This window comes from Pollicipes pollicipes, unplaced genomic scaffold (assembly GCF_011947565.3).
Source record: "Pollicipes pollicipes isolate AB1234 unplaced genomic scaffold, Ppol_2.1 Scaffold_4002;HRSCAF=4701_pilon_pilon_pilon, whole genome shotgun sequence".
Taxonomy (NCBI): Eukaryota; Metazoa; Arthropoda; class Thecostraca; order Pollicipedomorpha; family Pollicipedidae; genus Pollicipes; species Pollicipes pollicipes.
Window position 1 is genome coordinate 40,799,256 of NW_023596420.1, and position 25,186 is coordinate 40,824,441.

Here is a 25,186-nt window from a genome sequence, read left to right on the forward strand (position 1 = left end):
AAGATCTCAAAAAGTGAGAGAGCTCAAGATACCAATTTAAGATGGTTGATTGGCCTCTTTCTAAGGCCAGTTGTGTCAAGCCTTGAGTTCCTAGGTCATGATCTTTGCATTAGGCGAGGCCAAACAAGGTGAAAATCCAGATGACGTCAAAAGTGCCCTATATCTGCTCATGCAACCGCCTTAAGTCATGTGCTTGTTCTAAGCAACACACCACTGACATGAATGCCATACTTATGGCATTAATGGCAGTGACCTTGTGTGACCTTAAGAAGGTCACAGTGACCAAATCCTATGATATTGTCTTGTGTTGTACATATGAATAAGCTTCAGTCATGCAGTGCGGACTGGCAACACTGGAATGCATAACAACAAACAAGCCCGACCTTCCGTAATGCAGTGCACAGCTGAATCGGTGTTAAGTTCAAACGAAGCCCTGTGTTTGGCTGTCAGTTGGTTATTTTCCAGCTTTCTCTCGCACACTGGAAAATGCATGCCGGTCATGTTGTCTCGACCTCTTCATTGTATTTATGACTGTGTTACTACTCCCGCATTTCTTCGATGCTAAACAGCTTCAGTTTGACCCACAATTCGTAGTTGATCGCACCATCACTACTGTTACAAATGTGATATAGTAAAGTATTGCTGATTAAGCTATCTACAAAAATAATGCCCACGATCGCTCTCGATCCGCGATCCTATGTTTCGTGCGCCGGCGCCATTCACGTTAATTGGCGTCCTAAAAATGGTGATCCCAAGATTTATCGTTGCTCGCGCACCAAAGTGAATATCGTTTCCGGTGGCTGGCTTGCCGCTAACATTGCATCATCGAGATGAATGTTGCTATGATGCTCCATTACGTGAAAACGCATAGTGGCTTATAACATGTTCACATTTCTATTGAGTCGTACGTCCAAACGACACCTGAATCGCATTTGCGGGTCACAAAAAGCGGCAATCAGCTGGAAATTAATCCGTCTTTACGTGACAAGGTCGAGCCGGGAGCCCGCCGTCCCCGAGCCAGCCTCACCGCGGTCGGTCCTCGCGGCGTACTGCCACGTACGAGGCACGGTCCCAGATGGCGTCGACGGCGCCCACAGTTTCCGGATCCAGCCGGCAGATGTCGGCATGGTACACCCGCAGCCGGCCGTCCGGTGTCTGAGAGAGGGGACGGGGAGGGGGTAACGTACTGCGACTACTCGACGGGTGAGCGTCGGCGTAGGCTTCTGAACAACAGGGAGGAGGGCGGCCCGCCTCCCAACTCAGGCTCCTACCCCTTCCTCACATTTTGGGCAGCTCCATCGCGTAAACAAGGCAAGTCAAATGTGTTGAGAAAAATGTAAACGCAGTAATTGGAGGAAGTCTAGGGACGCGCTGGCCATGACGGTGAGAGCCGATAGAAGGGGAGCAGATGATTATGATCGTCGTATTTTGTTAGGGACAGCAAGCACGTTACGCTTTTTCGTAATCAGCGTGATCGGCTTTGTAGAATTTGCCTTATCAAGGAGTTGTCCACCTTAAATAAAAATGCACTGCAAAATCAATATTACCTCAAATCAGCTAGGAGACTCATTGCGTAACGACAGAGCAAATGCTCATGAAAGAGTGTTTCCAATTGCATGCAAAAGACGACATGCATCCATCACATTTATGGGTGCACATCTGAGTGCACCATGGGGTTTCTATCCAGCCCTGGGCGGTAGGGAGTTGATAATCCAGCTGTAATCAGTAAGCAGTTGACCCGCGCACCTGGCAGGGGGAAGGTCGATGGGACCCCCTAAGGTTTTCTAAGGATGTCTTTCCGGCGTGTTCTGTAATCGTGCCTGAAGTTGTGTTGGCCTCCGGAACTTTTCTGTGCATGGTTTGATACCAAAAGCATGTCCCTAGCTTTTCAGGGTCATGAGCAGCGACGGTTTTTTGGGAACACTGCAGGGGAACCCACGGCGTGCGCGGGCGGCGGGCGGCAGCCGACGAAGCCGCCGACTACGCGCGGTGGGCCTATACTGTTACATTAGCGGAGCTATACTTCATAAGTATATGCTCAAACACACAAAGCTACATGTTTCGGTGTTCAAAATTACAAAGATGCGTCTTTTTAAGTTCGATGTCGTTTTGTGGCATCGCATTGTAAACATGGGCATGTAAAACTGAAGTAGTTCGATCTTCGGGTAGAATTGAATCAAACAGAAATTATTTTGGAGGAGCATTGACCTTTAACCCCGCCTCGTGGGGTCACTTATTGAGAGCAGCTTAAAGCTTATTACCAATCGTGTGATCTCGTTGAGACCAACCCACCATTTCTTTTCCATTACGCCCTATCCTTCGTAGCTTAGAAACGGCATAGAAACGGGGGGGGGGGGGTCACATCGACGTCGCTCCCCTTTTAAAACCGTATAATGAAAAACAACGAACCGGGCGAGGGTTACGTCAATAGATGAACTGTGAAATGGCTCCTTTGCACATACCACAGCAAAAATGAAACATGTTTTCTTGGAAAGATTCTCAAAAGATAAAGAAAGAAAGATGTGCAATATGTTAAATTTGCAGGGCGCCCCTACTCCACTATTCTGAGACATGAACTAAAACATGTATATTTTTGGAGTAAGTACAAGCGTTTCAACGCTTGCTTCGCTGCGCCAATGAAAAACGCACAAATTCTGATTATGTATCTTTCGCAGCTAGATTCATGTCTTTACCTGGTCTATGGGCCGAAATATGGCGCAAAATGCGAATAACGATCGGTTACGGTCAAAACCATCCTGCTCGCTCGTACACACGTGGCACGTGGCACGTGCGACATTTCAATCTCACTCTCTACCAATGCATGCCATTCTCGAGTACGTCCGTGCACTGGGTACCGACATCTGGAAAAAAGACATGTAAACTCGTCGAAAAGGGCGAAGTCAACCTTGCCAGCTCGTGTGAGGGCTACATGTGGCCCATGTAACTGAAAACGCGGTGCCACTCAATAGCCAGTTCCCTTCGGTTTTGACGTATGACACTACCGAATCCAACGGTGTGCCAATGGTGCAGTACAACTCGACAGTTTATCACAGAAAACAGCAAACAACAAATGCTGACCCAACGAACCGCCGCTTCGCAATCCTGCATTCCGTTGCGCTTTCCACGTGGGGGCACTTCATACGAGTTCTGAAATGATGCTTAAGGTTGCTGAAACGCTGAGCGCGTGTGAACAAGCTTCATATTCCCCACTGCACTGAGCTTGCAGCCGATAAAGCACATCAATGATTTGTTCAGGACTTCACACAACGGCCAGATGTCATTTAACGCCGTCGTGGGTAACGAGGAGTATGAATCACGTGTGGGCCGTGTCCACTGTTCCGCAAACCCACCGCAATCAAATACAGTCCGGAAGAAAATGCAACACCGAAGTGTTTAAGAGTTTGTCACAGACGACAGATCATAAAAATATGGATGTGGCCAACTGAACACATTGCTTGCAACAGCGAAATGCATGTCGATGTAACAAAATTACAAAGAGCACACCTAACGGCGGTATATGTGTTGCGGCAAAAACACCTACGTTCTTTGTTCAGTCTTGATTTGGTTTCATTGAATGCTGCCTATCGCTGCCATAATCGCCCTCCAGTTCGTCGAGCTGCAAGGCTTGATATATTTCGACGTCTTCTCCAACCATTTCCCCAACTGTCTTTGGCAGCGGCTTTCCCAGCGTCTCAGGCAGCAGCAGGTCCAGCAGCGCCGATGATGTGATGAGCACTCCAAACACGAAGAAATGAAGATCTTTCCTCACCATATTCTGTGAATGGGTAGGAATAGTATGGTAAGAAATTCACGGCATCTTAAGGGATGAGGCCGGGCAAAATACGTTTACATTTTAACGATCTTTTGTACTTCAAGTGAACGCCGTGTAAAAGAACCACTCACTTCTCTTCAGACCCGTTACGAATTAGATTTCTAGCGCATTTGGTTGATTCTGGGTCTGTACCCGAAAAGCACAGCTCTGAGTTGACTTTGATTCCAACTCAGGAAGCGTGATTCAAGTCTGGAATCGGTCCTAACGAAGCCGAATGCGGCAACAACAGATAACTTGATAAACCGCTCTATGGGTCATGTAAAAACGTATGTGGAAAATCGCACTAGAACACCATGTCGTGGGGTCCATTCGCTGCAAAGTTGAAGGCTGTCGGAACAATAAAATCGTTTGTTACATTTATGGTTAAGTCCATTCATCACCGATTCCAGCCATATCTGATTTGAACAAGTGTAAAACTTATACTAGTTTTCGAGTGCAGTTTCGAGTGATAAGTGCAGTCACTGACACCAGCGATTAAAACACGCAGGTTTCACAAAACATTCGTCTCGCAGGATGTATTAGCCGTCCTCAGCCCGATTAACGTAGCAGACGGGTAACCGTTCACATCAAATACTCACAGCAGATGTGCGCAGATGCGACCAGCGTGCAGTGCCATTCGGATGCAGGTATCAGGGAAACTACTCACCAGCAGCGCTACGAAGGGATAGGATATTCCAGCCATCCGCCCACAGAAGTTGACGATGCCGAAGCCGGTGTTACGAACCGAGGTGGGGAAGATCTCGCCCGTGAAAATGTAGGTTACGGTGAACGTGGTAGCTATGCACAGCTTCCCTGCAAGCCAGCATGACTGGGATGAGCAGGATACCGATTTGTTCAGTCGCAGCTGTTGTGATAATTTCAGTATGCCTCAGCGAACGCATGGCTGCAGAAAGAAACACACTATTCTATTTAGACGCGTGTGGTAGGTATATTCCAGTAGCCTCCTACAGTCATGGCAAGACATGTGAAACTGATCGATCAGACTGAATGTCAGACCTGCTTATCAGAACAGACCAGGGATGGACGACCTATTAGACTGGGTGTCAGATATGCTTCTCTCAAAACACGGCAGGGGTAACTGACCTATCAGACTGAGCGTCAGCCTGCCTCCTTGATCGTCAATGTAAGAGCCAGGCAGCAGGAAGATCAGGACGCAGCTGATGCCTCCGGCCAGCATCACGCCGCTGAGCGTGTACCGTCGGCCCAGTCTGCGGCAGAGACCGCAGTCAGCGCCGCTGTCATACCGCTTAACAGATCATCCGTGGCAGGGCACGAGTTTTCTCAGATGTTCGCAGTCAGCTGCTGACAGGCTCGATCTCGGTGAGGTGTAATCGCGCAAACAGTTGGTCAGGGGCGTTCAATGCTGAGAGGCGGAATGTTCCTACTGCATGATGTATCGCTGCCCTTCAATGCGGTCGCGACGTAGGCCGGAGTATGAAACTTATTCTTACTTGAATCTCTCACGTGTCTTCAACAGTGTTTCAAATGGGCATACATTGCAGCGGTACGCCTACAACATGTAGAACACACCTAACGGAGGAGAAAAGAACTGTAAAAAACAGCGATGTGTTAAATGCATTAACGATGAACATAAGCCATCGCACGGTTCTCAAAAGACAAACACGTGGACATCAAGAACACTGCCCCTTCGAGCCCGCCCCGAGAGTTTGAGTCAGCCTTTCCGTAAAAACGAGTATCACAGGATACCACGACTATAGGGAATGGAAACTTTATTGGGCAGCTAGTTTGGCTACCGGGTACGGATGTGTATATACCAGTCGAGGAAATCGGCGGCACGTTCTCAATCTGCTCTTGCAATGGTACGTCGACGTGACGTTCCAGTAAATAGCAGCTATGACTATCGGCAAATAAAAAATGGTAGCTCGATTCATGTTACTATTTTCAGTTTTGTAGCACGGCAGCAATGTACCACGCATCACATGCAAAAACGGTGAAGTGCCACGAAACTTCGTTAAAAAATCGTAAAAACAACAACAGAACCAGGAAATTGTGCACACTGCTTAACCCTGCGCGCAGAACAGCTGGAAAAAACCTAGGTCCAAAGCCCCTGAGCAAGGGCGAAACATCGATGCTGCCCAGTACTCACTTATCCAGCACCCAGGAAATGACGATGTTGGGCGGAATCTCCACCAGGCCCGAGAGGGCGAACGAGATGAATCGGTTTTGACCCATGCTGGCCGCCGCCGCCGTCAGGCCGTAGTAGGTCAGCGTGTGTACCGCCCTGGGTCATAGCATGAGCACGGGATATCAAATCACTGGCGGCATTCGCAACGTGCGAGGCTCCATCAAAGTGCATGACTACCGTATAGTTTTCGATAGTATGGTGTAGCAGTACGTGAGTAGCATAACTGAGTACTGTGCGGTAACAGCAGGTCCCTGGCCGGACCAAGTACAGCACCGATATTAAGCGATACAGCCCTGGCACTTGACCACCGCCCTCACATGATATTGTTCGGCGTTGGCGAAGGTGTTTGTTGTTTGGTGTCCTGTTACGTGCTGCGAATGCATTGCTGCGAGAGCTGTAGAGCGAGGGCATATGAAACTGCATGGCGTATGAAACACGTGTTAGACACCTGCAACAGTATCTTTTTCCGAAGTATCTTTCCTCACACCACGCCATCGCAGAAAAATAGTCCCCGCGAAGTTGTCTGCCTTAGGTATTATTTGGCCCAGCGGACACGTCATTGCCCATCATGCAGCGCATGCCATTTGTTCAGCTTTTATGTGTAGGCTGGGGCGTAGCCAGAGCCTTGCCAAGGGGAGCACAGGGTTGACAAAAGCCCATCTTATGGTGATCCCTAGAAAATTCCCGGATATGGCTTACTTGCCAACAAGTTGTTTTGTTTTTGTTCGTTTCATTGTTATTTTTACCTCGTTACGAGAACAGAAACCAGGAGGTACCGTGAGCTCAATTCTGTCTGCATTTTGAAGCCAATAAACTGCAGAAATCAGGCGTTGAACGACTGCATGGAAGAAATCATCGGCGCTCTTAATTTACATGGTTAGTTGGCTTCTTCTAAACCGATAGAATTCAGAAACTTTGTCAGATTTTCTATCTCGGCTGTACAGACATTGAGGAAATCACGAAGGTAGATTGTACATCAATATGTTTAATCCAGATTTGAAGATAAAAATTTGAATGCAGATCGAGTGGTCAACAATGTCTATTACATGGCCAAGCCATGTTCGTCCGAAAATATTCATCATTCAGTCAGAATCGATTAGTGATACAATTTAGGTAAGGTTTTTAACATGCGCGCTCGCAAATCTTAGGAAAAAAAAAGACTCGACACCAGGCGTTGCAGTCTCCGTAGTCCGCGGAGCGTTAGCCCAGTAGCTAATATTTAGTCGTGGTCTACCGGTGGATGAAAATGATGACGATTCTGAAATGATTATCTTTAAACATTTAAATCAACTAGTAATACAAGTTATGTGACGTAGCATTGAGTATGCGCAATCGAAAATTTTAGAAACACTAGCCTCGAACCCAGGCGTTGTAGTCTCCGTAGGCCGCACAGCGTCGGTCTAGCAGCTAATCTTAAGTTGTGGCCAACGGGTGTGCGAAACGGACGATCTTTCTGTAAAGCATCTTTGGACGCTTAATGGCATTATATGTTACGTGCATAAGACAGTCTGAACGCATATTTGACGCGAGCAATTTTTAAACTGATGAAAAGAGCGAATTGGCCATTAAAGCACCCCGAAGTGGGGCAGTAATCTGTTGGTTAAACTGGAAGAGTGAACGTAAAATCTCTATTTTTGTGTTTTTGCAGCTTTTCATCTGTCCAGAAGACAGATTAAAACGGCGCCCGCCGTCTCGTGGCACATGCACATGACCGAATGCATGGCACATGCATGGCACATGACCGAAACTTTTTGATTTTACGAAAGGTGCAACCCAGACGATCCTTGTCTTTGCTCTTAAAGTCGCGGGCTTGTATGTTCAAGCCTTTTGAAATAATTTGTTTCAACAATATATTCTGAACAAATGAATGTTCTCAGGCAAACATGGCATGACCTTTTTCATTTTTTAAAGTCATTTCGACCCGCGCTATTCAACAATAATGAGAGCCCCACTCTACTTAACAATAATGGGACCCCTTATTTCATGTTGGGCAAGGGGGCTCTTGAATAGATCACCAGAGGTACACTATCGTTTCCGGTCGAGGGCTGAAGGGCCATTTCCTCCCATCGTGAAGCACCTTCTGGCTATCATTCTGGTGGCACGGGACGGGATCTCCTGGTCGATCCGGAGGCCATTACAAGGATAAACCGTATCACATTGTCCCCACCCCTGACACGGGAGGCCTTCTGACCCGCGCAGCTAGCCACGGATCAGCACAGGAACTCTCATTGACGAAAAAACACTCCTGATCACCGTAGGTAGTCCGATAGTTGTCACATAGACTCCAGTTCCGTGTTTTTCTGTGTTCTTCTGAGATATTCAGTTCTCCCTGACTGTAGATTGTAAATGAAATGGGGTTTCTAATTTGCAATAACATGGCTTACCCATGTTCATCTTAAAATACTCAAGATCCTGTCAGAGCTGACTACTGATATGAAGACTACGTAATATGGTGCCGAACATGCGTGCTCGCAAGTGATAGCAACAACGGCCTCGACACCCGGCGTTGCAGTCTCCATGTTTTGCGGCGCCGTTCTTGCGGCTCTAACATTAAGATATGGCCAATGAGCAAACGAAAAAGATGACGCATCTTAAAGGAGATGCCTGGTGAGCTAGGTAAATCGGCATGCATGTTTAATCGTAAGTCAGATGCAACGTTTATCTGAAAAGTGGGTGGGCCAGTTAACATTGTTGGCCGACCACCTCAAAAAGTGAGGGGACCATGGCCCCCTGGCCCCCCTGTTCACACGCCCATGTATCTGGTGCTTGTTTTAATATCTTCGAATGTAGAACATTCCCTTTGTAAAGGCCCTGGTCACGACTGAATGAAGCGAGCCGTCATGCCTCTTCTCTGTGATATCCGTAACCTGGTGTGAGCTCCATGATTTCGCACAGCAGGTGTATGCCGGACATTCAGGTGGTCCGACTGATTACTATGGCCGGTCGATGGATCGATGTAACCGATCGGTGTAGTATGATGAGTTCCTTCAACTCTCTACAGCATGCAGAGCGTACTTCTCGCACGCGCTCCACGCGCTCAGGGGTGTATTTTTCTATTTACCTACGAGGGAGGCTGGAGCTACCCCAGCTTTGCGAGGGATGAGGTGGTGGTGAGGGGGAGGGGCAGATGCGGGAATAACTACACATTTGGGTGCATTGTGGTGGCAGGTTTGACCATTTGCCCCGTTAGGTCCCTTCATCTTCTTTTGCGAAATTACACCCGTGCACAACACGACACCGGGAATCTCAGCGCACATGAAAACAGCATTCGGGAGGAAAATGTTAGTGGGCAGAAGCAAAGACGGCCAGCTCTTGGTTCAAGTGCTCAGAGTGGTGAGTCACGCACGCTATACGAGCTCCTTTATGGCGCACATAACCAACGCAGTTGAAGCGCCCTTAAACTTAACTAAACGATGACGAGCTCCTTTACGATCGAAACACAGCGTGCTCTTTACGCATTCATGGCTTGGTGTGGTCAACCTCAACCTTATGTGTCACTTGTCACATTAAAGTTGGAATCGATTCCACAAGGTGGGATCGATTCCAACTTCAAATCGCGGTCATGGAATTGATTTTGACTCCGACTCCAGGCAGCACAGCGCTCATTTGAGTCGGTTCGGATTCCAGATCAAGGTCATGCAGCCTGACTTCGATTAAGTTGACTCGGTGGCGTGAATTGACGAGATAGACCCTCGCATGAGCTATGCAACGGCACGGCACATATCTGGTCATTAAGTGAGCGATGCATAGTGTGCATATTTAGTCCTAAATGAACGATGCTTAGTGTTCTGCGTTTGCCGTGTATTAAGCATTTCGAGACTGGTTATATCGTTCGTACCGACATTTATATTTCTATCCACTCGTCGTGGTTTCAGACGACACAGTTGAAGTGTAGCTTTGATTCCGTTCCACAGACTTTACAGGAATGTATTTCGCCTTGACTTATCAAAAAGTTACTTGATTTCGTAGTCGACCGCGAAACCCCACGGCGTCTAGCGCAAGGACGAACCAAGCCATCCATAGATATCCAAGATATCCAGCGAATCATTGAATGCTAGGTCACGGACACGGTAGGTCACGGGCGTACGTTCAGTGCGAAGGCCATGAACAGCCGTGTGTGCGCCCGGTCCAGTGGCTCCCGTCGGTCTTGTGGGCTGGTGGTGCCCAGCAGCTGGGTAGGGAGGTGCGCAATGTGGCTTCGTGAGCGGATGGGCACGGCGGCGCGCGGTTGGGCGGGGACGGCCGGTGTCACGTGTTATGTCAGTGATCCGTGACTTTGGCGCGAGTGTGATCACGCGACTGGGCCTGACAAAGGCGTTCGCGAAGCATCCTCGGCAGGGATGCGCGGTGAAGACCCGTTCTCAGCAGCCATTCATGCGTAAAATAAACAACCTCCGTAATAAGCCCCATGTCGTAAGCAACGAATGCCTCGTATATCTGCGAACATGAACGACCAGGTCGAGGCGAAGAGCTTCACGGTTGAAACTTGGATTCATTTATCTGCGTAGCCTGCAGTTCTCTTCACGACCCGAATCGTGGCACAAGTCGTGGTAACGAATCGAGGCGCCCTATTCGCATTTTGGAGCATCCCAATCGAGTCTTGCGGCACCGGCCCGGCCGAAGCATGAGGGCTGCCGCCGCCGGTGCGAAAACCACGGCAACCTGCGCAGCGCCTGACACGCTGCCCGCCCGCCGAGGGGGAGGGGGAGGGACCCAGGCAGCGGCGAATGGCGACGTGGCAGCGTACACAGTGTGCGGCCAGGGGTCGGACGCGGAGGGTCATGACCGCTGTTGAGCGCGGCGAGTGTAGCGGTGCACAACTGGTGGTCGGGGCGGGCGGGGCTCGTGAGCGGACGCCGACGACGCGGCAGGATTGCGCTCAGGCAGAGGCCGCAGCTCATGATCAGAGATCAGCAGCTGGTGATCTGGAGTCGCATGTATTTGTGGGTCAACATTGAACGCGGTAGGCACGAACCTGCTTGATCTGCATTTGGATGGAGCTTGGTGAAACCTGCCGGTGAGACGTTCAGGTGCTTTATTGGGCGTTGGAGCGTTGTGACAGTGGTAACGCTTGTGCACAGCTGGTGACGCCGACGTACACAGGTTCGTGCACCGAGCACCACCTGGGCACCATGGACATGGACGACGCCCTCCGCGTGTTGGACAGCGGCGGGCGGCAGCAATGGAAGCATATGCTAGCCACAACGTCTCAAGCACTACCGGGAGCCTTCATCGTCCTGCTGATGGAGTTTATTGGTGAGTCCGGTTGAAAAGACGAGACCAAATTTACATTCAAAGAGTCTGTCCCATATTTACATTGGATTTTTGGCTGAAATAGCGCCCTTCATGATCAGCACCTGCAGATCACAGCCATGCCACTTTGAGGGTTTAAACCATGCTCTTACTGAGATTAGTGTGCATGAACTTGTGCAGCCAAAGTATTTTTATAAATTAAAAAGTCTGTCACGCACCCACAATGGGAAAACCACCCAAACATACACGGCGTCATAGAAACGTCACGAAACGCCCCACCTCTCTGGTGCTTTTGCGCTCGTGGCTATGAAAAGCACGGCCATTTAAGTATTCGTATATGAAGGGATGCAGCAGTAAGTGTCCCCTCGGCAGAAGGTAATTGGTTAAAGGAAGTGTTTCACGTTTGAAGTATTGATGTGACGGGCAGCTATCGCGGGCAGCTAAAACTGAACGACTCCGCCATTATGTTTTTTTCTCGGCCTCGATCGCAGCATGGCCTATGCAATGACTCTCCCCGAACGCTCTTACCATTTTCGCGGCCGTGTGGCTAGCCGTGAACTGCACCGAAAAGATGGCTGCTGTCAAGATGACTGCTCAAGCCCAAAACCCCACATAAATGTGGAGCATTCCCCTTAAGACTGGTAACGCACTGGACGAGGGAGCCATTGGGAGAAAGCGTTACAAGTTCGAGCCGATAACAAGCTCGAGATCGTGGCAATATCGTACTTTCATACGACAACACGGATGACCGTGTGATGGAGCCGCGCGCGCGCTCCGTGTACCGCCATGCTACCTGATTCATTGGCGGCGTGCAGCTGTTTCAATAGAAGACCAGCTGGTCCGATGGGCGGGTTTGCGCGGCAAACAGCCTCACGGTGGCCGCGAACTCAGCACGCTCACATAGAATTGATGCAATTGTTGAAGGGGTTAGGCTGACGGCGTATCTCTCGAGTAATAATTCCTTTTGTTGAATATTCGACTGAATGCTTTCATGTCGCTTGTCACGAGTTTGACGTCTGCAGTGTTCTTGACATTTGCTCAAAATGACGTCAGAGAGCAGTGCAAGCAGCGTTGCGTGATGCAGGTTGTCCAGGCGTAAAGAATTTGCAGCAGCATCGGCTATTCGGACTGTCCGTGGCAGGCTTCCAAACTGGACCTCCCGTCAGATAGCCGGGTAAACAAGAACGCGTCGGAAAAACCGCAGACTGCAGCACGGCTAGGGGATTAACTGATGCAATGCAAATTCCTTTCTCCGTGTCGCAGGTTACACCCCGAACTTTGAATGCCACCGACAGGGGCTGAATGGGACAGATATACTCGTGAACGCCTGCTTCAACGACACAACAGCGTTCTGCGACGACATCGTGTTCCGTTCCGAGTACACCAGCGTGGTTACTGAGGTCAGTGACAGAGTGCTGGTGACGTAGAACACCTGACCTTCGGCATGAAGGCACAGGTGCGGCCTGTTGGCGGCGGCATGCACTAGAGTTCAATTGAACTCAAAAGCACGGCATGCGTTGTTCTGGAGCCTGCATGTAAGTATCGTTTTGCTATGTGCACGCAGCTGCTTCTGTTCCGGTAGCTAACTTGATTGGGGCGTCTACATTGCGATCCTAATGGCCGCGCGGGGTGGGTTCGAATTGTTGTAGACGTTCTCTGTTTGCGCTCGACTGCGGACTGGAACAATGGCACTGGTGACGTCATCCCTGCCGAGCATTATGGTACCTTTAAGTTTGGCCGATAGTTTCTGCCGGTGCCCTGAAATTTAAGGTTCGGATGATGGGATCAAGGCTTACAAGCACTGCATAGCCTAGGCGTTGCTTCTTGAGATTCATCCAGTAAAAAAGAAATCCGAGCGAATGTTTAAAAACTTGAACTTTGCTATTACTTTTATATCAGTCGGCTTACAACTATCGTTGTTTGCAACCTTTGTTTCATCCAAATGACGGAAACTGTTTCAAGCACGCTTGTGTTTGGCTCCTAAAAAAGTTTTCTGGTTAATGAGTAAGCGGTCCAGGAACACCGCAGGACTTTGAGATTACCTCTCGCTGAAAGTTGCCTCGACAGTTTATCTGAGATGCATGTCCCTGGTACTGGCTTCACGTAGAACATCAGGTCACTGACGTGACCATCCTTACCATTGCGGTAGGGATATCTGGCCTGACCCAACTTCTCCAAACGGAGTATTTGACCTAACATGGTGGGGCCTGTGTCTGAGGGCGTCTGTGGGAGCTGTATCTGGTGGTGTCTGTAGTGTCTGTGGCGGCTTTGGTGTGGTTTGGTATCCGCCCCGACGAACAATCGCTCCTTTACACTTTGACATTCACCGCATCCGAAATAAACGGTTCTAATTTTAGCTCAGTAATCGCATTACACTGCAGATTCCCACGGCGATATCTGACCACATATTTTCTCCTAACAGCGCATCCTGTTCCATTACTCATCCTTGTAAAGGTACCTGGTTCACAACGTTCAAAAATCCCCCCTCCCCCCCCCCTCTTGGGCTAGTCAGTGGGAGTTAACCGAGACCGGACCGGTGGTGGTCGCTGGTCTGTCCCTCCCCCTTGGATCGGCTCGTGAGAACTGACGCCGGCCGACGGTGGTCGGTGGTGTGCCCCCCTCCTGGATCGGTCAGTGAGAGCTGACCCCCCCCCCCCCCCCTACTCATGCAGTGGTCACTGGTCTGCGAGCGGACAACGGACGTACACCTGCTGCAGTCGCTCTTCATGGCTGGCATGACGATTGGCGCTCCCCTGGTCAGCCCCCTGGCGGACATGTTCGGTCGGCGCCGGGTCGTGCTGCTCACATTCGGTCTGCAGGCCCTGCTGGTGGCCGCCCTGGTCGTCGTCCCCAGCTACGCCACGTTCGCCGTGCTGAGGTGCGACGACCCGCTCTCGGGTCTTCCGGGTGGTGGTGTGGGAAGCAGACGCAGAGGTGGGTGGAAGGGGAGGGGAGGGGATGGGAGGGAGAGGAGAGGAGAGGAGAAGGAGAGGAGAGGAGAGGAGAGAGAGGAGAGGAGAGGAGAGGAAGAGGAGAGGATGGGGAGAGGAGAGGAGAGGAGAGGAGAGGAGAGGAGAGGAGAGGAGAGGAATGAGATGAGATTAGATGAGATGAGAGGAGAGGAGAGGAGAGGAGGAGAAGGAGAGGAGAGGAGAGGAGAGGAGGGGAAGAGGAGAGACAGGAGAGGGGAGGGAGAGGAGGGGAGTGATGAGCAATGTGAGCCAACATGATGTCGCGCATGGCCCCTCGTGACCTCAGCGACAAGGTTCTCGGCCCTATGGAGATGCGCGTTGCCCTCTGCTCCCCTGACCTGCGTAACCCCTCGCTTCCCCTCTCTCTGACCTCTGAGGATGCCTGGTGTCGACTTCTGACGCGTTCGACCGCTTGGCAGGTTCCTGGCCGGCGTCCTGCAGGTGGGCGGCCTGCCGAGTTTCACCCTGTCCTCGGAGCTGGTGGGGCCTCAATACCGGAGTCGCGTTGGCCTCTTTGGCTCCACCTTCTTCTCCATCGGTATCCAGATGCTGGCACTCGGCGCCTACGTCACCACCACGTGGCGCCTCCTGGTGATCGCCTCAGCCGCCTTGGCCGGCCTCTCCGTGTTCGTGATATGGCTGTGAGTCGGGGTGGGGTACGGTGGAGGAACCCGCGATTATGTGGCTCTTGTGGAACTCCACAATGATTTACAGCAATGAACCAGGTGACCCTACAAAACACCTGTTCAAGATGAAATTATTTGGAAAGTAAGCTCGCAATCTTAGTAATCGTATTTTGGGCTTGAGAAACAAATAAAGATCCATAGACATATTGAGGCAGACATGATATACGGTGAAATAAGCTCACTCGTAGCAATTGATCTGCTTTTAAAGGGAATTTTTCACATTTGAATATTTTGAAACAAGCATAAGATAGAATGAAACAAGCTCATTTATTATTATTTTTGATATACCTTTTAAGTGGGGACTGCTCTAGATAGCACAATTCTTTGTTCAGTAAAGATGCTTCTCGATGCGTCATTGTTTGATTATGTCATCGTGCATAGCACAACATTGATTGAGAGCCAATTGACGACCGTTATATGTGGAAGTCGCGCTCACGACTGTTAGATATGAACGTCTCGACAATTACATGTTTCTTAGCCTTGACCACCGCACAAAGCTGCCACTGTAGCGGACGAGGGGATTTTTTGTAGTACTTCGACTTGCCGAGAGGGGTCGTGCTATCGGTGGGTGTTTCCAGAGCCCAAATATCGTTGTATGCGCGTATTTTGACTATTTCTCGTTCAGTTCTTGCGTATTTCCTAAGATCTTATACTGTTTACTTGCATTCGCGTACTCGGTTATGGTGATATGCTTTAAGGGGCTATTCCACATTTGTATAGCGTTTTGAACCGAGATAGCCATTTGGAAGATCATTCACTGCAGTTCACAGCCCATCCCTTTCTTAAACTGAGCACTCTGTTTTCTGACCTTGACATCCACAATTTAGCGCCGGCTTTCTCGTCCAGACTATGGTAAGGTCAACCAGGCATCCATGACGCCATAGAAACGTCACGTGAGCACTGCGGCCTCATTGGTCATGCAGTTCCTAAAGCCGATTCAAGTATTTCATTAAATTATTCGTGTTTGGCTATGTCAGCATTATTTCCGGCATTAACGGACTTCAGGTGATTATCAACGTGCAGTGCGTTCAATCCAACTTTCGAGCGGGAACCAGCTTCTGTGCTATATACTACAAAATTTCTACAGGAATTATATCATACGGCGATTTGGGCATTGGTGCTAGTTATGGCGGAAGTAAGATTGGGATTTGAATAACTTGAGAAAAGCGCAATAGCTGAGCGTGTAAAAGCAAGCAAATAATATAAGGGATCAATGAGTGATCTCTTGTGAGTGATTACTCCCCTTCAGACAAACGTAGATTGCGCGCATGTCGATATGAACGATGTAAGTGTACACAAAGAGCGATATAAACCGTTACGATGAAATGTAGTTTTTTTACATCGAGGGTGGGTCAACAAGCTCCTGGAATAGAGTATAGCTTGACAGTGTGGTGAATGCTTCTTATCACCAGGCGGAAGCCTGTGCTTCTAGTCGCAAACTAACGTTTTCTTTTCCCTGGTGCTAAAGCAGGCTCAAATGTAGCGTCTCAATTGCAATTGTTATGTCGGCTATGGATGGCACGTCTAAGGTTGTTTGGAGGGCGTCTGTGAAATTTATGAGTAAAGGCCAAAATGTGGAGAAAATTTCGCAACATTTGCTCAATGTGTGTGCAGTAACTGCCGCTTCCCATTTTTCCACGGTGGCTAAGTGGTCCGCCGATTTTGCACGTGTACGTTGCCCACCTCGAGATGACCCCCGGGCAGGAGAACAGCCTGAGGCAACATTGCCCCAACTATTCGAAGCTGTAGAAGTGTTGATCTTGAAAGGTAGACGGATTAAGATAAAGACTATTGCAACTGAGTTTCGCATATCATTTTAGTACCTTTGAAACCATCCTCCATGTTAATGGGCAAGTTGTCCAGTGGATCGGTGCCGCGAAACCTCAGCATACAAGATCGGCATTGGCGGACTGTATTAAGTGAGAAGCTTTCCGCTGCCTCCAAAACTTACCCTGCGAACTTGTTTTAACGTCAGGTGACAGGATATAAGACAAAGCCTCACCACTTGGACCCCGAGTTATATCGCGAGAGCATGCGTCAGGAGCACAAGGGATATTCCACTTCGAAGACTTTCGCAGCCAGGCCTCCTCGGGCAAAGTGGTGGCAACCTTTCCGGATCTGTTTTGGTATCATCGTGATCGACTACACGCCAAAGAAACTAACAGTCACCGGGGATTGCGCCGGCCTAATGATGCAGCTGGGGAAGGCATGTAAAAGAATAGGGGATGAGAGCTGGCAAAGAGTGTCCGGCTTCTTTACGACGGTGTGTGTGTTCAAAAAGCCGGATTTGTGCGGATTGCTATAAGCAACCGCGGCTCTATTGAGCTCCAGCACCCGGCATATAGTTCGGGTTCGGCCCCAAGTGATTTCCACATTTTCTGGGTTTCGAGTTCGCATTCCCGATGAAGGAGGCACGCTGGTACGTGTGCGCCGATGCTGAGGGGTGACTGGAGAAACAGCCAAGGAAGATTTCTCCCGCGGTACCGACAACATTGAGAGAAAATGGGAGAAGAGCACTGCTCTTAAGGCGGAGTACATTTTAAGATAAAACAGTTTACTCCTATGTGCGAGGTTTTTTTGTATGTTTTGTTGTTTAACAATTTGATCAATCCATGTGCTCGTCCATATTTGTCAGGGGCATTTCCGTGATTCCGTGATGAATGCGTCACTGACAGCACGCGTAACCCTGGCCTCTGTCATCACCACCATCCAGGCTTTGCAGTCAGAGGCCAGCTACCGCTGTCCTCAGTGGTCCATGTTACAGCCTCCGCTTCGTGTCCGCCAGCACCCTCTGGCATCACCGGCTCCCGTCCCCGCCGCCATCTCCCATTTGATGATTGGTTCCGCCTCTGCCGCCAGCATGGTGTCCCGCCATCACCCTCTGGCGTTATCGGCTCCCACCCCCGCTGCCATCTCCCATGCAGTGACTGGTCCCGCCTCTGCCGTCAGCTTTGTGCCTGCCAGCCCGCGGTGGCTTATGCTCAATGGTCGAACCGAGGAAGCACACAAGGTCATGCTGGGCATAGCGCGTGCGAACGGAGTGACCCCTCCGGCCAACTTTACCCTGGTGGCCGCGAGGGAGAAGACCGTTGGCTTTCCCGACAACTGCTGCTCGCTGTTCCGACACTGGCGCTCCGCTCTCTGGACAGTGATGCTCTGCCTCACCTGGTACGCTACGACGGTGGCCATGACGCTGCCGGCGGCGGCGTCCATGCCAGAGGCATGAAGCAGCAAGGATTTAGATTGGTAGGGAGTAGGAGGTGTGACGTTCGTCGCAGCATAATTTGCTATTTAATTTGACGCAACAATAGCTATATATATATATATATATATATATATATATATATATATATATATATATATATATATACATATAGACATGTAAAAAAACGAGTGGAGAAGCTCGCATATATAATCGCATATATAATCGAGTGGAAAAGCCCGTGAAGTATGAATATGTGGGCTTTACACCAATTTTTCACGGGTTGGGATGATTTACGCGCCCGCTAGATGCAGGGTTACGTTGATCTGTGCAATATGATTGATGACGTCACAAGTCCCCAAATGGTGCAGGAATTATGAAACTTGCCATCTTATCTCGCACTCTCGTTCTCGTAGCAATGCATTCGCAGCATGTAACAGGACACCAAACAACAAATACCTTTGCCAACGCCGAACAATATCATGTGAGGGCGGTGGTCAAGTGCCAGGGCTGTGTCGCTTAATATCGGCGCTGTACTTGCTCCGGTCAGTGACCTGCTGTTATCGCACAGTACTCAGTTATGCTACTCACGTACTGCTACACCACACTATCAAAAACTATACGGTAGTCATGTACCTTGATGGAGCCTCGCACGTTGCGAATGCCGCCAGTGCTTTAATATCCCGTGCTCCTGCTGTGACCCAGGGTGGTACACACGCTGACCTACTACGGCCTGACGGCGGCGGCGGCCAGCATGGGTCAAAACCGATTCATCTCGTTCGCCCTCTCGGGCCTGGTGGAGATTCCGCCCATGATCGTCATCTCCTGGCTACTGGATAAGTGAGTACTGGGCAGCATCGATGTTTCGCCCTTGCGCAGGGGCTTTGGACCTTGGTTCTTTCCAGCCGTTCTGCGCGCAGGACTAAGCAGTGTGCACAATTTCCGGGTTCTGTTGTGGTTTTCACCATTTTTTTAAACAAGATTTCGTGGCATTTCACCGTTTTTGCATGTGATGCGTGGTACATTGCTGCCGTGCTACAGAATTGAAAATGGTAGCATGAATCGCGTTGTCTTTTTTTTGCCGATAGTCATAGCTGCTATTTACTGGAACGTCACGTCGACGTACCATTGCAAGAGCAGATTGAGAACGTGCCGCCGATTGCCTCGACTGGCATACACACATCCGTACCCGGTAGCCAAACTAGCTGCCCAATGAAGTTTCCATTCCCTATCGTCGTGGTATCCTGTGCTACTCGTTTTTACAGCAAGGCTGACTGACACTCTCGGGACGGGCTGTTCACCGTTCATGCATTTAACACATCACTGTTTTTAATAGTTTTTTCTCTTCCGTTAAGTGCATTCTACACGTTGTAGGCGTACCGCTGCAATGTATGGCCATTTTAAACACCGCTGAAGACACTTGCGAGGTTCAAGTTAGAATAAGTTTCATACTCTGGCCTACGTCGCGACCGCATTGAAGGGCAGCGATACAGCATGCAGTAGGAGTATTCCGTCCCTCAGCACTGAACGCCCCTGACCAACTGTTTGCGCGATTACACCTCACCGGGATCGAGCCTGTCAACAGCTGACTGCGAACACCTGCGAAAACTCGTGTCCTGCTACGAATAATCTGCTAGGCGGTATGGCAGCGGCGCTGACTGCGGTCTCTGCCGCAGACTGGGCCGACGGTACACGCTCAGCGGCGTGATGCTGGCCGGAGGCATCAGCTGCGTCCTGATCATGCTGCTGCCTGGCTCTTACATTGACGATCAGGGAGGCAGGCTGACGCTCAGTCTGATAGGTCAGTTACCCCTGCCATGTGCTGAGAGAAGCAGGTCTGACACTCAGTCTAATAGTCCGTCCACCCCTGGTCTGTCCTGATAGGCAGGTCTCACATTCAGTCTGATCGATCAGTTTCACCTGCCTTGCCATGACTGTAGGAGGCTCATGGAGTATAACTACCATACGCGATTAAATAGAATGGTGTATTTCTTTCTATGGTCATGCGTTCGCTGGGGCATACTGAAATCATCACAGCAGCTGCAGCTGAACAAATCGGTATTCTGCTCATCCCAGTCGTCCTGGTTTGCAGGGAAGCTGTGCATAGCTACCACGTTCACCGTAACCTACATATTCACGGGCGAGATTTTCCCCACATCGGTTCGTAACACTGGCTTCGGCATCGTCAACTTCTGCGGGCGGATGGCTGGGATAGCCTATCCCTTCGTAGCGCTGCTGGTGAGTAGTTTCCCTGATACCTGCATCCGAACGACACTACACGCTGGTCGCATCTGCGCACTATCTGCTGTGAGTATCTGATGTGGAACGGCTACCCGTCTGCTACGTTAATCGGGCTGAGGACGGCTAATACATCCTGCGAGACGAATGTTTTGTGAAACTTGCGTGTTTTAATCGCTGGTGTCAGTGACTGCGCTTATCACATCACTTGCTCAGATTGCATGCACTTTTTAGTGCATATGATCCCGTCCCGCCACTGTGTAGTTGGTCGCATTGGTAAAGTGAGTGTCTTTAGCACTTGAGTGGCCTCATCAGCCTCTCACTGGTACTCACCTGCTACTCACCGAGATCCATCCCACAATGGTGCAATCGCTGGTGCAGTTTGCACCACGGAACACTGAATAGGTCTCATAATTAGCACATAATCGTCCAGGTCAAAACCAAGAAGCTAATACACCTCAGCACTTGCACAGACCACGGTAATACCGAACCATATTCTTTTTACGATTTAAGTACTGATTGGCTTCCGGCGCAATCGTGCCTTCGGCCTCGGTGCTCAACACCTCCCTTGCTCATGATAAGGGCTTGTTTTACGCCGTCACGTTACTTTTTCCACCAACTTGACCTTACGTTATGTTATTTATCGCCAATGAATTGAGGAAACTTGCCATGAGAGCAATGGCCGATGGTCAACAGGCTATGGGAACATGATTTTCCGTGCGGCGTTAGTTTGTCTCGGACGCGCCATTAAATGCCACACGTGCTGATCATTTCCGTCCCGCTGATTGGTGCAATTATTTCCCTTAAAGAGCTTTGGTTTGCACCCGTACACCGCGTACAGTCATTGATACCATGGACGGGAAAAATAGTTGTATTTAATTTTCATCGTAAGAATCCTCATCTGGACTTTCCAGTTCTGCCGATATCAATGGTTTAGTCGAATCAAATGAAACGCGTTGAGGGATGTCTTTTTGGAAACGGAAAATGCAGTTGAAGCCCATTGTTGTCTCGAAAACTAGTATAGGTTTTACTCCTGTTCAAATGAAATGTGGCTGGAATCGGTGATGAATGGACTCAAACATAAATGTAACGAACGATATTATTGTTCTTACAGCCTTCAACTTTGCGGCGAATGGACCACACGACATGGTGTTCTCGTGTGATCGTCAACATACGTGTTTACGTAACCCATAGAGCGGTTTATCAAGTCATCTGTTCTTACCGCATTCTGCTTCCTTGAGTCGCTCTTCCTGAGTTGGAATCAAAGTCAACTCAGAGTTGTGCTTTTCGGGTACAGACCCAGAATCAACCAAATGCGCTGGAAATTTAGGTCGCAACGGGCTTGAAGAGAAGTGAGTGGTTCTTTTACACGGCGTTCACTTGAAATACAAAGAATCGTTAAAATGTAAACGTATTTTGCCCGGTCTCATCCCTTAAGGTGCCGTGAATTTCTTACCAAACTTTTCCTACCCGTTCACAGAATATTGTAAAGAAAGATCTTCATTTCTTCGTTTTCGGAGCACTGATCACATCATCGGCGCTGCTGGACCTGCTGCTACCGGAGACGATGGGAAAGCCGCTGCCAAAGACAGTTGGGGAAATGGTCGGAGAAGACGTCGAAATGTATCAAGCCTTGCAGCTCGACGAACTGGAGGACGATTACGGCAGCGATAGGCATGCAATGAAACCAAATCAAGACTGAACAAAGAACGTAGGTGCTTTTGCCACAACACATATACTGTCGTTAGGAGTGCTCTTGGCAACTTTGTTACATCGACATGCATTTCGCCGATGGAAGCCGTGTGCTCAGTTGGCCACGTCTATATTTTTATGATCTGTCGTCGGTGACAACCTTTTTAACACTTCGGTGTTGCATTTTCTTCCTGACTGTAAATGATTGCGGTGGGTTTGCGGGACAGTGGACAAGGCCCACACGTGATTCGTACTCTTCGTTACCCAAGACGGCTTTAAATGACATCTGGCCCTTGTGTTAGGTCCTGAACAAATCATTTATATGCTTTATCGGCTGTAAGCTCAGTGCAGTGGGGAACATGAAGCTTGTTAACACGCAGTCAGCGTTTCAGCAAGCTTAAGCGTCATTTCAGAACTCGTATGAAGTGTCTCCACGTGGAAAGCGCAACGGAATGCGGGATTGCGATGCGGCGGTTCGTTGGGTCAACATTTGTTGTTTGCTGATCTCTGTGATAAACTGTCGGGCTGTCGGGCTGTTGGCCCACCACTGGATTCGGTAGTGTCATACGTCAGAACCGAAGGGAACTGGCTATTGAGTGGTACCACGTTTTCAGTTACATGGGCCACATGTGGCCCTCACACGAGCTGGCTAGGTGGACTTGGCCATTTTCGAAGAGTTTACACGTATTTTTGCCGCATGTCGGTACCCAGACCACGAACGTACTCGAGATTGGCATACATTGATAGAGAGTCGACAGACAATCTCGTGGTGTATATTAAAATGTCACATGTGCCGCGTGCCACGTGTGTACGAGCCAGCAGGATGGTTTTGACCGTTTTCGATCGTTATTCACATTTTGCGCCATATTTCAGTCCACGGACCAGGTAGAGGCTGCAATCTAGCTGCAAAAGATACAAAGTAAAAATTGATGCGTTTTTTTATTAACGCAGCGAAGCAAGTGTTGAAACGCTTGTAGCTACTCCAAAAATATACGATGTGTTGTAGTTCATCTCTCGAAATGGTGGAATAGGGGCGCCGTGCAAATTTAACATATTGCACATCTTTCTTTCTTTATCTTTTGATAATCTTTCCAAGAAAACATGTTTCATTTTTGCTGTGGTATGTGCAAAAGGGATCACTTCACAGTTGATCTATTGGCGTAACCCCGCCCGGCCCGTTGTTTTTCATTACGCGGTTTTAGAAGGGGAGCGACATCGATGCGACCCCCCCCCCCCCCCCCCCGTTTCCCTGCCGTTTCTAAGCTACGAAGGATAGGGCGTAGTGAAAAAGAAACGGTGGGATGGTCTTAACGAGATCACACGATTGGTAATGAGCTTTAAGCTGCTCTCAATAAGTGACCCCACGAGGCGAGGTTAAAGGTCAATGCTTCACAAAATCAAGTTCAGGCTGATTCAATTTTACCCGCAGATCGAACGACTTTAATTTTACATGCCCATGTTTACAAAACGATGCCACAAAACAACGACGAACTTAAAAAGACGCATCTTTGCAATTTTGAACACCGAAACATGTAGCTTTGTGTGTTTTGAGCATATATTGAAGAGGCATGGCATCGTTAATGGAAGAGTATATACCCGCTGCGCGTAATCGGCGGCTTCGTCGGCTGCCGCCCGCCGCCCGCGCACGCCGTGGGTTGTCGTGCAGTGTTCCTAAAAAACCGTCGCTCCTCATAAGCCTGACAAACTAGAGACATGCTTTTGATATCAAATCATGCACAAAAAATTCCCCGGAGGCTAACAAAAAATCAGGCACGATTACAGAACATGCCGGAGACATCCTTACAAAACCTTAGGCGGTCCCATCGACCTTCCCCCTGCCAGGTGCGGGGGTCAACTGCTTACTGCTTACAACTGGATCATCAACTGCCTACCGCCCAGGGCTGGATAGAAACCCCATGGTGTACCCAAATGCGCAGCCATAAATGTGGTGGATGCAAGTCGTCTTTTGCGTGCAATTGGAAACACTCATGAGCATTTGCTGTGTCCTTACATAATGAGTTTCCTAGCTGATATGAGGTGATGTTCACTTTTGCAGCGCATTTTTATTTAAGGTGCACAACTCCTTGATAACGCAAATTCCACAAAGGGCAATTTATCCAGCCTTGCCACCCCTGGCAATGTTACTGATTGAGCCGTTCTGACTAGATTTGTGATGCCAGAAATTCACCTCCACGTGCAGTTGCAATGAAGTTTTATCTCAGTTTTTTTCAGAGAAAATAGTAGCAGAGCAAACCAGGACTTATTGCGGATGTACCGACAAAGGTTGAGGACCCAATAAGGTGGGCCTGACAGACTATGAAGTATCGTGTTCGTGTTAATGCTGTGTCATGGGCGCCCAACAGAATCCCATGGCTACACTCACGTTGGAACTGTCCCACGCTTTCACAGGATGCAGAATGGTTTCTTGAAATGTTATACAAATTTCCAAAATATTGAGATAAAACTGAGAACACGTGCTCTTCACCACCATTGGTGATAAAGAGCCAATATCAACATCCAAAGTGTCCCGCAAGCTTGTCAGCCAAATGTCAAGCTTTTGCAGGCCGTCGTGGCGCGCCGCGCGTATGGGAGCGCCGCCGTCTTGCGACTGGCCGACCCCGCCGCCGAGGGCCGGTTGGTGGCGCTGGCGAACGTGACCGTCAGCAGTCAGCCGGCGAACGGGCGGCGGGCGCCACTCGTGCTGCAGCTGACGTCACCGGCCGGCGACGCGGTGGTACCCAGCCGCTTCGCCGACAGTCAGGAGCTGCGCTCCCTGGAACGCTTCGCGCCCTGGGTGCGGCGCGTGTACCTCGTTACGAACGGCCAGATCCCAGACTGGCTGGCGCTGGACAGCGCGCGCCTCACGTTCGTCACGCACGAGGAGATCTTTCTGGACGCGTCGCATCTGCCCACGTTCTCGAGCCCGGCGATCGAGGCGCACCTCCACCGAATCGCCGGACTGTCGGAGCGCTTCCTCCATTTCAACGACGACGTGCTGCTGGGCCGACCCGTCTGGCCAGAGGACTTTTACACGTCCGGCGACGTCTACAGCGTGCGCCTCGCCTGGCGGCTGCCCGATTGCGCCTGGGGCTGCGCCAGCCTCTGGCTGCGCGACGGCCACTGCGACGCTGCCTGCAACACGCCGCTGGGCGACTGGGACGGCGG

General features: G+C 49.8%; 1 protein-coding gene across 1 annotated transcript in view; it reads left to right on the plus strand.

Moving 5' to 3' along the window:
• LOC119093192 (solute carrier family 22 member 15) overlaps positions 1-23,176 on the plus strand; it is a 55,618-nt gene extending 32,442 nt beyond the window's left edge. The window contains exons 4-7 of the mRNA XM_037216106.1: positions 18,797-18,931; positions 19,768-19,892; positions 20,184-20,329; positions 21,810-23,176. Coding sequence (XP_037072001.1) covers positions 18,797-18,931; positions 19,768-19,892; positions 20,184-20,329; positions 21,810-22,031 — 628 coding nt within the window. The 3' untranslated portion in view covers positions 22,032-23,176. The remainder of the gene's footprint in view (positions 1-18,796; positions 18,932-19,767; positions 19,893-20,183; positions 20,330-21,809) is intronic.
• Positions 23,177-25,186: the final 2,010 nt, after the last annotated feature.